The 14,111-nt window shown below is 39.4% G+C and overlaps 1 protein-coding gene across 10 annotated transcripts in view; it reads right to left on the bottom strand.

The window, feature by feature from the left end:
• Positions 1 to 14,111, bottom strand: part of LOC122636765 (transcription factor AP-2-epsilon) — a 162,605-nt gene that overhangs the window by 24,639 nt on the left and 123,855 nt on the right. For 8 of the 10 annotated variants that reach the window (XM_043828389.1, XM_043828379.1, XM_043828391.1 and 5 more), the window contains 2 exons: positions 7,991 to 8,368; positions 408 to 641 (listed from right to left, as the gene is read on the bottom strand). In XM_043828389.1, the coding sequence (XP_043684324.1) occupies positions 408 to 641; positions 7,991 to 8,368 (612 nt within the window). Of the gene's footprint in view, positions 1 to 407; positions 642 to 7,990; positions 8,369 to 10,803; positions 10,947 to 14,111 lie in introns of those variants that run through there. The other 2 variants (XM_043828371.1, XM_043828360.1) reach the window with 2 other exon arrangements.

Raw genomic sequence — 14,111 nt, 5'->3', positions numbered from 1 at the left:
TCTCTCTCTCTCTCTCTTTCTCACTCTTTTTCACTCATCTCATAAATTCAAAACGTTACGAGCGTGGTGCACGATCTTAAATCTGTCAAAAATCAAGCTATAGGTCATCTTGACGGTTGGAGTAAAAGTGGTGTCTACGGTCACGTGCTTCTCGTAAAAAAGATTGCGAATGTAAATTTTCCGTTCTTTTTTCATACATCGTGCATAAAAGGAAAAAAAAAGTAAGGGATATACAGAGAGAGGAAGAGAGAGAGAGAGAGAGAGAGAGAGAGAGAGAGAGAGAGAGAGAGAGAGAGAGAGAGAACGAAGACTAAGAGAAGGAGAAAAAAGGTGAGAGTTAAAAGAGGAAAGGAACGTAGTACGAAGTCGCACGAAGGTAATAGAGAAAATGTCTTGCGATTACGTACATCGTCGCTCACCTGGGGGTCGTCAACGAGGCTGGTGTGTAGAACGAGGTCGGTTTGATCGAGGCCCGGGGGCGGTAGGAGGGCATCGGGACGACGTACGGCACCATACTCGACAGCCCTTCCACCACCTCCACCACCGCCCCCGCCACCTCCACCGCCACCGCCGCCACCACCTCCGCCGCCACTACCGCCACTGCGTCCGCCATCGTAAGGAAAGGATGCGTGCATGTTTGTCTGTGAAATCATTAATAATCTCATTTTAGTTATTGTTCTTTCTCAAGTCGTTTTGTCTCAATTGTTCGAAACGAATCGAATTAGTACAAGATATTTATTAAATTTACTTGAGTACTTGCTAATTAATTATTATTATCATTCGAAGTAACTTAATAGGCACTACAAAATCTAAAGTATTATATATTATGTATTTTACACACACACACATAGAGCGATTTTGAATAATTTGTATAAAATAAACATTTATATAATATTCAAGAGATATTGGTGCAACTACTTCGATGACTGCGTATTTATTAACATAAAGAGAAAATAGTTAAGATAAATGTTGCATAGTCTAAAATGGTCTATGCGATGACCTGGTTGATTTCGTTGAAAAGCGAAAGTCGATCGTTCCATTTTAAAATTCAATCTCGATATTTTCACACTTGTTCGAGATATCTCTCTTTTTCTCTCCTTCTATAATTACGGAGCAAAAAGTGAACTCTTCGATCGGCGTCGATTAACGATCGACATACGCATCCAACGAAACAGCCGATCAATATGCAAAACTGAAGGTCTCTCGTATGTAAATATCGATTAAAATGCAACAGAGTCGGGTCGCGTATTCTTTCACGGGGAGTGATAAATTGCGATAAATCGTGGAGATAGAAAAAGAAAGAGAAAGAAAAGTGGCTCTCTGTCGTCGATCTTACACATGTGCGAATGATCTTTTTTTTCTTTTAAGATTCGTCAGTTTCTGTGACGAGATTCACACCCGGTTACTTTCGATATGAAGATGGAAAATGTGAGAAGAAGGTGGAAAAGAAGTTGATCGGATGAAAGGAGCGTCAAAAGGAGACCCAATTCCCACGTGGTTCAAGATGACTCGACGAACAAGATGATAATGCTTTTGGATACGAGCATTGCGTATATATCTATGGTATTGGTATGCGTATATATATATACATATACACATACAAAGTTTTTGCGAGTAAGTATAATAATCATCGAACGTGGACAGACAAGGAGCGTCGCATCGCACCTGCGCCATAAAATTGTATGCCCGGTTATGTACTCGAGATCGGTAACGATCGAATGTCACTCCAATTAATCTTGAAATGCTTGTAATTAAACGAGTTAGTTAAGAACGCGATTTTCGATCCTTTGAGTCTTTTAACGCTTTATGTACACCTACATAGATGGGAATGTCGAAGAAAAGTTTCTTGAAATTCTGAATGAAGTACATAAGAGATTTCGTTGAAAAGATAATTTTTCGATTGGTTAACGAGAATTGTTATTAACGATGAGCTCGGACGTAATCGTCTATCGCAAGGATAAAAGAGGAGAAATCTCGATTGACTTTTAAGCACAACACAAAAGTACGCTCGCGTACGGTTAGATCGTTATCTCGAATCCATTTTCGTAGCGATCCTATTACAGGAACGGATCGTATTCGAAACGTATTAACGAGAAACGAAAGTTCACTAACTTTTACCACCTTCGACTCTCTCCGGGATAGATCACGCACGGTAGATATCGTAGTTAGTTAAAATCTCTATGTATACGGATCTGCCGTATAATGACAATTCTCTTGAAACTTTGATCAACGATCCGCTCCGGTCTTGATCGATCTCGATAAAAAGAAAATGGAGCGCGCGACGATGACTCGAACATTCTATACGAAACATTAACATATTATATTACCCGCCGAACATTTCGACCGTATGATTACTACGAAAGTACGTCCTTTATTACCTGTCGATTAAGAAACCGCAGGTGGAAATGATTTGCAAGTTTGCTAACGTCCTCCCCGAGACATTGTAATACTCGGCGCAATTTACGCGCTTATTCGCGATAACTGCGAGGTGCCAACTCGTGGACAGCGAAATCGACGAGTCACCATTGTGGTTCCTACGAAGAATTTCGCGTCTTTTATTGTAATCTGTGCTCGAATGCGATGAGTCTTCGTAATGGTCGCTTAAAGGTCACTTGAAATCACTGATGGTAAACTATTTACGACTTAAATAACCTATAACAATATTCCAATTTTGTTCGGATATAAAGGAATGTATGAAGGAACGACCGAACGAACGAAATAATTTCTTTATTATTGTTAGTATAAATATCTCTTTATCATGCGAGTAGTTATAAACATATCTATATAAAACGTGTGTGTGCGCGTAGATATATATATATATATATCTTACGAGTTATAAGTTAGTTACGAGGAACCGTAAAATATCGAATATTGACTGATTCGATCGATCGTTCGGTCGATCGATCCATCGGCAAAGTGGTTTTTAATTACATCGACTAAAGTTATTAAACGTTTTGACCGATCGTATCAGTCCGTTGCGGCATTCGGTTCAATCTCCGATTCCCATATCGCGTTGTTCGTTTAATCGATGGAAGGGACGGCCCGTTAAATGGTCACTAACGCTGTACGAGGCCATTGTTCTGCCGTGTAATATGTTGCCGAGTGCGTTTCGACGTTTCTACCGAGATACGAGAGCCGATAGAAATGTATCGTACGACTGATATAAAACGGAGGAAAGTCTTCTAAGAATCGAAAGACAAGGTGGATATACGCACGGAATCTTAATCAAAAGGAGAGAGAAACAGCCGAGGTCTTATGTGGATCGCAGCCTGTATCAAGCGTGGACCAACAAATAAGGTTCTCTTCTTAGAAACTCTTGTCATTATTGTTCAACGTCGCGTCGTAGTTTCGACGAGTATCCATAAATTCACTTTAGCTACGACGAAGGAGATCTTGATACGGAGTTTCGTCGATTGATGAATCGCTCCTCCTTATTGTATTCCGTTTTCTACGAGCCACGTAAGTAGATATGTATATGTAAGTTAAAGATCAAGATTTTCAATCTGAATCGATCGTTCGATAGCTCGTGATCAATATTTTCTAACTTTTCGATATTCTTTTTTGATAGAACTGAGAAACAACGATGTTCCTTGAAAATTGTTCTTTAGGGTATTCGATCGATGGCCTCGATCGAGGGCAGAGCCAACGAAAATTCTAAAGAATTATCAAAATTACAGACTGCGTCGTTTCTAACGGTGGCTCATTTCCCTCGGAGCCATTAAAACGCTGTACTTTCACGGTAATAGAAAAAAAGAGAAGAGTACTGCTAATTAACGTGCCGCGGTGAGGCCATTGCTCCTATTTGACGAGTCGCGTTAGTTATAAATCGATATAACCATGCCGGTCGTCGACTAATGAGATGAAACGTGATCGCCTTTCTCTCGTTAAACGCACTGCGTAAAATAAAATCGCCTCCTCTCTGGTATGCCATACCTTGACGTTTCTCGCGTTACGCCGATTCTGATAAATGGATTTATCCGATTGAACGTTCGAATTAATCGTTCAAATCGGAACGTTTCACGCTTGTCTCCGGGGAACGAATTCACATGAAATTATTTCTAGAATGAACGAACGCGATAAAATCCTTTTTTAAAATTCATTTAGGTGACTCCTCTAGCATCTTTCACAAGAGTTATATAAATATTTTTATATAAGCATCGCGAACAATGGATATATGTAACCAAACGTTTATGTATGTATTCGCTTTATATATCGTATAAACGATATAAAAGGGCAATTAATCACAAAGTAGAATGAGGCAAGGAAATCCCTCTTTAACAATTTTCCAACGAGTAGCTTTATTTGCCTTTTAACGTAAAATATTTAAAATACGTGCGGCTGGAGAGAGATAGCATGTGAAAAACAACGATAAAAGTAAATATTTTTACTGGCCAAATAGATTTTCTCGATTTGTTGTTGAATAATCCGATTATTTTGGAAACGATCGGACGATTTTGTTGTTAAAACTAAAAAAAGAAAATAAGTCCTTAACGGTCGTTGAACTCAATTGTATTGCGTCTTATTTTATTTTCTATTTTTTCTTTTAGAGGAAAATCCAGTGTGTTACACTTAACGACAAGAAGGCTATGAAATTTTGTGAATTCGAGGATCTCTGGCTAGGAACTTACGTTCTCAAGGCATATAAACGACGGGCTCCTTCCCGTTCGAGATACAATATTTCGCGATAGAGAGGGGTAGATACCAGGAAGCTCGGGCTTTCAAGGATAAGGCTATTGGAATCTGTCGATCCACTCGGCTGATTATTGGTATTGTGGTCTTCTCGAGGAGCACGCTCGTTTTCTTCGTTCTCTCATCGCACAGGGTGGAATCGAACAATTCGTATAATTCGTACGTTCGTTCTCTCGTTCAAATCGATATAACATACATACATACATACATACATACATACATACATATATATATACACAAACACACGAACACACACACACACCCAGCACACGCGCATGTGCGTGCGTGCGTGTAGTTAAGTTCTTTGCACGATAATGAGCGTACTTCATGAACGATAAGATCGATAAAATGAGATTTTTACAGAACGACTTTTGATTTTGACAATGAACGACAAATGACTTTTGATCGAAACGATATCTATCTATTTTAATACAACGTTCTGCGTAATGAGTAATTTCCGAAAGAAGCTAACGGGCAAGTATTTAGATTCTTTCGTTTAGATTTATCTTTGGCATCGTCTAAGACATCGCAGTGCTTAGCATATTTGCATCAAAGCAAACCTTCATGGCATCCTACCCGAGGAAATGCCGAAGGTCAGTCGAAAATTTAATAAGTAAATTACTCGAGCGAGGGGAGAGAACGTTCCTTCGCAAAAAGGGGAGTTTATTTTGCCCGTTGATCCGTTTTCAATTTGATCCGCAGACCTCGTTCGTCGTCTTCTCGCGCGATCTAATATCTTAAGAAATGTTTTTATGAAAATTTCAAACTTATACTTTAATCGTAAGTGAGTAATACGTAATAATACGTAAGCAATACATAAAACATATGTCTGTAACGTTCACCGGATAATAATTGAATTAATTAACGAAGCGACACGTTTCTCGTCTTGTTTAAATTTAATGTCCAAAGAAGATATTGAGAGCGTAATACGGCAAATTTCCGAACTATGTTAAACTATGCAAGATGTTGGCGTGTATAGTTTCTAAGTGGAGCTTAAGCCCGCGTGTCCCTGGAATACCTACCTGTCTTGGATTCTAGGAAATTCAAAGTCACGTCTCGACACACGCAAGCACGAAGCTCTTGCGTCTACTAACATTCTCCGTGCTAACGATGCAAAACTTTAAACAACGCACTCTCTGTAAAATCGTTATTATCTTATCCTTCTCGCTCTATTCGTCTATTTATCTTTCTTGTCTTTCCCTCGGACTATTTTACAAATTCTCTTTACGAACGAATTTCGTAAAAATCCGAATAGAACTCGAATCGATCGAACTCACGAAAAGCTCTCGTCTTTAAAGATCGGACACAAAGGGGAAGATTTGGGGTACGTGGTTTGAGATAATCAATAACTCGGTTATAAAGTTCGAAGGGTGAACGTGCCTTGATGCATTACCAGTTTGATACCGGTTCTTGTGTGATGTTATAATTTATAGGCATTTCTCTGTATTTCAGTGAAAATATGTTCGTTTAAAAAAGATACAAAGACAAGGACGAAGTATCGACTCGAAACTACATATGGTCTAAGGCAGATGCCTCGGAAACGTTTCTTTTCATCCAGTCACCTCTCGGAAGAGTGCGAAAAATTGTTCGACGCGTTTGAAAACGTATTTTTCGATCCTGCGTCTCGTATTTCCTCGAACTTTCTCTTTTGCATTCTCGTCACACGACACCCGACCGCCCAAAAACGTAATCCATGTAGAAACGAGCGTGCCATTCGATGTAATTAGGGTGGTGTTTTCATAAAGACTTGGAGGGGAATAAGGTGGACCACAAAATACTATTGCTATCCTGGTTATTAGGGGGAGAGGGACAAGAAGCTAAGGCTAACCTTTGTTCGAGAGTTCGATGGCGTAATATTATCGTAATGCGATCCGAGTTTGCATCAGTCGGACCGCTCGCAAACTTCGTTTGAAAGAAACGAAGAATGGGTACTCATTGTATCGTTTAGTTCGACTAGTTATTTCATCCCAATAGAATGAAAAAACTCACATTTTTTTTTCTTTTCTGAAATCGTTTCGTATTCCGTCGATCAACGTATTCCTATTATTTTCTTTGCAACAATAGATGAGTAAAAAGATAAATATGAATCAATGATCTTGTAAGTAGCAGCGAAAGAACGTCACAAACGTTTTAACCTTAAACGGTCGACAAGGCGTTACATCGAGTTGTACGATGTAAGAAATAAAGAAAAATATTCTAGTCGCTTAAGTTTCAATTCTTCTCTCGATCTCGAGTGTTTAATCGAAGATGATAAGCGATCAAGCTCACGACCGAATGTCCGTACCGATTTAATCGCGATTGAAGTGTTGAAACAAAGGAGATACGTTTTTCAATCGAGGAACGTTCAGAGAAATAAAGGTTCGCGGGACTATGAGACAGAAGGATCGCGTGAAAGATCACGTTCGTTTCGAAGTCATCCCTCGCAATCATCGATGTCACGGTGCGATTAAGATCCACCGCGATAAAAGTCGCGATCGTTCGTCGACAGTAAGCTGTTATTACGTGTCCCATTGAAAAATACTACGAAGAAGGAGGAGAGGATGTTTTTGTCTCGTAAAATGATAGAACTACAGAAAAAATAGCATAACGTGCGTGTACACGTGATTTGCGACTTCCTATTCGGCGAACGAAAGGCGAGTTTTCCGTTGATAATATGTAACGGATGTTTGCGGACTTGAAAATCGTACGTATCTTCGTTGATTGCGAGCAGTTCAATTGAAACGGACAGCGAACGCTTGGAAATTACGCGCCATTTGTCGCGCGCATTACGTATCGCGAACTAGAGCTTATAGGTTTGCTTACGCGTGAACGATTAGTTTTTTAGAGGATAACGAAAGATAAGTGTACGCTCGGTAAAGGAATCACCGTTGATACCTACTATTACAAATTGTGTTTTACATTTAGAATAATTCGCTACAAAGTGATTAGAAAACGAGCCGTCGTCGTTCGAGTTGCGCGTTGCGTGTTGACGACTGGACGAATAATTATTTACATAAATACATACGTAAGCGTATATCGATGCCTTTGATCGACTGTACATTAAAAAATTTGGATATTCTTGACTCCATACACGCGTATACACGCTGCACTGTTTACGCGATTAACAGTTCGTGTATCGCTGTTCAATAAATTCATTAGCGAAGATATACGCATACGAGTTTACGTTTAGTAAAGAGAATCTCAAGTGTATTTACGTGATTATACCTACGTGATTATTTTCTCAAAAATAGATTAAGAAGCGAAGCGAAGAAAAAGAAAAAGAAGGAAAGAAAAACGAAAGAAAAGTGTATCGAATTCTTACCACATGGATGCCTTCGGTGTCTCTTCTGAGATCACCACTCCTCTGGCCCGCCGTAACGGCCGCGCTCAGGTGATTATAGTGATGCTGATGAAGCGTGTTCAGTGTCTGCGTGTAAGGATCACCGACGAGGTAATCCAGGTGTTGAGGCTGCCCAAGACCCGGATGCTGTGGGCTGGCGGGCGCATGATGATGCGACGGGAACGGCGGTGGAAAGTACGGGGGTTGAAAGTCCGACGCCGTTGGCAAAGACGCACCACCGTGATGCGGCATTCCGCCACCGTTTCCATTCCCTCGATGACCATGATGATGAGCACCCGAGTAAGGCGACGAGTTTCCGCCGCCCAGCGAGGAAATACCTCCATGACCAGTCAGTCGGTCCTGCGGATACAACATATACACGTTTTATCTGTCCGTCCTTTTTATATCGCTGTTGACCGCGAATATGCGATTCGTTAGTTACGATGACACAATAATGGAGTTTACCGAAGTTTGCTTTCGAGATTAGATGGAACTCTTTACAAGTTTCTTGATTAAATAATAAGAAATACGTACAGTTTGGATAATGCTTTCAATGAATTAATATCAAATCAATCACACGAATCTCTCGGAAGGCATACTAATCAATGCTACTACTTTTCTAACTTTCTTTTTTACTTTCTACTTCGAGTTGATTTCTTTGGCTTTGAAGAATCTTCGGACATATTTTCTATGTATTTTATCACTTTGGCTATTTCTATTCGGAAACTTAAAGTTAAAATTTCAAAATGATTGCAAACAAGTACGATGATCGGTCGATAATTTGACCGAGTTAGAGGAGAATTGAGAAGCATTGGTTTCCGAATAATTGCGAACGACTCGTAAATCTTCGATTTGTCCAAGCATCGCACTCTTGTTGGGCGTAACGGTCGCGCGATGAAATAATACCAATCTCTTTTGATCTCGACGATCGTAGAGTATTACTCACAGCGAAGATAATATCGTACCTCGAGTATCTGTAAATCGGGGGAAAGGCTTTTGCTTCGGCGAGGAATATTCGAGCCATTAGGTATCTCTTTCTCTCTCTTTCTTTTTCTCTTCGAGATGCGATACCATCTCGAACGTCTTTATAAACCGAGTCGGCGTAAGGGCTAAACCGACAACTTTTATCTATGCCGACGTATCGCCTCTTGTTCCTCTAACTGTCTTTAAAACGCTCGAACGCTTCGGCATTTCGGTGAGAATCTCTAATGACACGAGTAATTTGTAAGATCCGACTAATTTCTCATAGATCTTTCATAGATTATATATCCGAACTCGTGTCGATTTTTTGTCGAGCAAGATACTCTCTATTGATATTCCGTAGAAATAAACGATCTCGACGATGTGACGTAACGTACCGAAAGAAGTTTACGAGAGTCTTAATGCGGCCATCTCCGGAAGGGATAATTTCTCTCCTTTCGGCACTGCTTTATGACCGTAGAACCTGTTCGCGCGAATTCTTTCTCCTACGGGAGCGGCCTTTATCGAGCAACGAAATTTGCCATGCTCTTCCAAGACGATCGACGGAGTCAATGATCTTCCGAATACACTTCTCTCAATCACCGTTTTTTAAGATAAAAAAAAAAAGAAAGTAAAATTTCAACGCAGTAAATGTTGCGTTCTCTGATTATCTTTTATGAATCAAAGAAACGTTAAACCATTGATTGTTGCAGTTCTTTTCTGGATATTAAAAGAGACATTAAGAAATTTCGAAGCTCTTACGGAAAATCCGAAACATCTAGATAAGAATCAAAGAGTACGAAACGTTTCTCGTCAACGATCATCGATTAAATTCGATATCTACTAATGGCGATTTAAATGCGTCGTTCCAAAAATAAACAAGAAATTCGTTAAAAGTAGAGACTCTTACTTGTCCGAACGTTGGGTTCTTCCCTTTTTTTTTAATCATAACCATATCGATGTTTCTAATTAACAGAGAAATGTTATATTGCCTATTTATTATTGTTGTCGTTGTTGTTGTTATTATCATCATCGTCGTCGTCATTGCTGGTATCATTAAACAGAACATTGTACGTTCCTTTCATCGAATGAATCTTCGATTGGAATCTTCCAAGATCTCAAAACTTTTTCTAATCTTTCCTTCGTTCAAATTGAAGAAAATTCGCTGCATATTTAAAATAACCGGTAGTTACAAAGATCTTTACGAGTACATACATATTTTGCTAGAATTTAATAGCTTTTAAATAAACACGTTTTATAGCGGTACTAACATGTAACGATTCTTTAACGAGTACCGTTCATGGCGCGACATCAGAGACGAAGAACTGTCGTATATTTAACAAAAACAGTAACAACGTTACGCACATTCACAAATTAATATAAAGTAAAAAATTATATATGATCACAGTCGGTCAATTTTATCGAACTTTTTCTTCGTTTGTCGATATTCCTAATTCGGTAATATCAATTACGATAAGTTTTCGTTCGATCGTACAGTTTACAATTAAAAGGTTTCACAAAGAGTTACACGGCATATAAACATAGTAAAATTAGATTTGAATATTTCGATGTGTTCGAAAAGTATTCGTACGATTAATCGATTAAAACCCGATTCAGGGATCTTTGAAATGATTTTTCTTAGGAAATATTTTCATTCATTTCGATAAACGAAATGAAAATTCGTTGAAGAAACATCGTAATGATTTCTTTTAAAATCGTTATTGATCTTTTTCCGATCGAATTGAAATTCGATAAACGTTTCTCCAAAATTTGAGAGATCAAGCCTGGAGTCAGAAAAGTATAGGAAATAAATGATAAAAGGGATGAGACTCCACCTCGACTTCGATGACCGTGGTCATGTCAACGTGTGGCGCGTAACAGAGCGCCAGCTTGTCGGCTGTCGGCGCTTCCGTGCGCGGCGGAAACATCCCTAGGATCTCCAGTTTGCGTTTTTCACGAGATCTTCCTTTCTCGATCCAGCCAACTTCTTTAAACTCGATCTTTCACTCGATATAAAATATGATTCGAGTGGAGCGTATGGAAGAGAGCAAACACACTTTCTGATCTCTTATATCTCGCACTGATATCTTTCTCTATTTCTTTCTCTTACTCGCACACGTTTCACAACACAAAATTCACGAGCGAGAACACAGCACCCCTCGTCCCATTGTCCTTCTTCCCTGCCTCGTGCGAGACTCGGACAGAATAGGCACTCGAGCACACGGACGAATCGATTTTTATCGCGGATCGCATTCGCGTATTTCTACCTTGCTCGCATGTCTTGGGATTTCTTAGCAACAGGATTAATCGATCTCGGTGATCATTGCGCGAAGCTCTAACAAGGGAAAGAACAAAAAGGAGGAGGGATGGTTCATCGTTTTCTCGATGAAGATATCAATCTATAGATTGATATCCTCTTTTGTTTTTTTTCTCTTTCGTAGACGACAAAAGTTCATAGACTGGATGGCGTAGATTCTTAACTTAAGAGGAATAAGAAGGGGTTGCTCGCGAACAGGTAGAATGGACTAGTATTTCTCTCTCTCTCCCTCTTTATCCGTCCTTCTTTCTTTCTCGTTTCTGACCAAAACGTAAAGGTGAAAGAAACAGCTGATCGGTTACGATCGTACGGTGTGTCGCGACCGGCCGACTGAACAACGACGACGACGACGACGACGACGACGACGACGACGATGTCGACGAAACCGTACGGGAGGTGCTACGGCGTGCTCTTACCGAGTACTACTACCACCACCATTTCCACCACCACCGTCATCGCTAGTACTACCACCACCACACCATTGCCACTACCAGCAAGCACCGACACCAGTTACCAACGATCTCTCCTTCTCTTTCTCTCTTTCTCTCTCACTTTAGCGATGTACGAAGAGGCTCGGATAGACCGCGTAGTTTCAGCACGCGCCTGACTACTACTTCGAGGACCGAAATTTGCCCGAGGATACGCTGAACACCACGTGGACGGCTTCTACTCCCAGGATACCGGTGCTCCCACCACTTCGACGAACACCGACCGTCGCCCGTCCCAAACGAGAGCCGAGCGAATGAGAAGGAACGACTCGCGCGCTTTTGCACGACGCTTGCCGATTTCTCCCGACGGCTAGGAAGGAGAAAGAGAAAGAAAGATTGCGAGCGAGTAGACCGATCTCTTCTTTCATTGGAGATCATCGAGGGATGAGCTTGCATCGAGGACGAGCAAATTTTCAACACTTTTCTCTTCATGTTCGTAAATAATTTTTTCTATTATCTCTTTGATATTCGAATATGTTTAGATAATCGAGTTACTTAACATTCGATGGATCATGCTTTTACGGAAACTGATATCGAGTTATCGAGGAGTAAGTACTTATGCCGATCTCATTCGATTTTTTCTTGTCGAGCTTGAAAATCTCCTGTGGCAGTGACAAAGTGTTACAACATGTTTCCTGATAGATCGAAACGTCGTTGCCGTCGGCTAGGATTTTTGATCGTTTCCTCATGTCTTTGTAGAGATAGGCGTGGTTTCCGTGATCGTGTCACGTGTCAACTGTTGTCGCAAGTGTAACATTAAAATATAGGATATTTTACGATATTTAGAAGTGCAGCGAGTAAAAAATATTCTTCGATTGTTTTTTAGCATACACTTTGAATTTTACTTAATATCTACATGAATGCCAAAGCAACTGACAATCAAAATTATTCGTAATATTGTCGTATATAATATCGTATAAAATAATCTTCAAATCAAAAGACTATACATTTGCGTTTTATACAACTTTTTTGCTCTGTTTTGAAATACCGATGTGTACGTGTAAATTTTCATTTTATCATTTTAAAAACAGCTTGTACTTTCTACGTGAGATATTACGATTTGTATACCATGTAATAAGGATTATCTGTGTAGGCATATATATATATGTATCTGTGTGGTGTGTGTGTGTGTATATATATATATAGGTGGACAAAGATTATTCCTTGTTAGAAAAGTGAGGAAGATCGTGAGATAGATTTTTGCACGACGTATGAGCGGACAAATTCGTTTAATGTTCCTATTTGCACGATCCTTCTCAGTGTTGCAGCGGTGACTTTGTGACGCATCGATAGATACGCATCTTCTGAGATTCTTTCTTCGAGCTCGCTCAAAGAACCATTGTTCTTTGTAGTTTCGTTCTTTTATTGCCATTAAACGAAAATATCTTGATTTACGTTCAGATAGAAGTAAGAGGATACATCGATTCAGAAAATGAGGAATCTTTGTCTTTTGAAATCGGATATTTTTCTTGTATCTTTCCACTTCTTTTTATTATGTTCTTTACTTTACGATACTACATATTGCTTATTAAAAGAATAAATATTCAATGAGAGAAGGGTAAAATATTCGAATAAAAAATTATCTTGTTAAAGGGGCAGAAAAAAATTTCTGTGAAGTTACACATTGAGCGCGACATCGAAGGAATAAAGAAGTAACGATCGAGATAAACGAAATCCTTCGGGCTAGTGTTAGCCTCTGGGTACTCTCGTATGGAAATTTTGATATCTAACTGCTCGTGATATATCGCTTGTTCTGTTACCATTTCTATAGGCTACCGTTGTTGCAAGTTGTAATTATTAGGTAGAGAGACAGTATATACGCTCACGCGAACTAACCATCGACGTTAAAGATGTATAACACGTAAATCTATGTGTATGTTGTCCTCCTTATTCCCTTTTCCCGTTTCATTGAATTCGCACGGTTTCTAGTTTATTCCTGATCTCGTCGTTGTCGGAACGATAGTAATTACATCTTTGCGATAATCGACTTAGGTGTGGCAAATTTCTGAATTTTTTAAAGTAAGCAATTATTTCTTAAACGCATTTCTTTAGTACTTTATAAAATAGACATATGCATGTGTGTAGTAAGAATCAAAAAAAGAAAATCAACATCATTTTCGATTTTTCAAGATGATCGTACAATTATTGTGCTAATTTAATGCGCATCGTAAGATCCTATTTCGTATAAAACAGACTACAAGAATGCTAAAACCAGTCATGGTTTTAACATTATTGTTTTAAATTCTCATTTTTAAACGAATTTAAGTGTCTGGCAGCATTTGACGATGCTTTCATCATTTTTTTTATAATAAAAAGGAAAAAGCAGATAGTGATAGAG

This window comes from Vespula pensylvanica, chromosome 1 (assembly GCF_014466175.1).
Source record: "Vespula pensylvanica isolate Volc-1 chromosome 1, ASM1446617v1, whole genome shotgun sequence".
NCBI classification, from domain to species: Eukaryota; Metazoa; Arthropoda; class Insecta; order Hymenoptera; family Vespidae; genus Vespula; species Vespula pensylvanica.
Note: the sequence above shows the minus strand (reverse complement) of the source record. Positions and strands in the feature narration are given on the sequence as shown.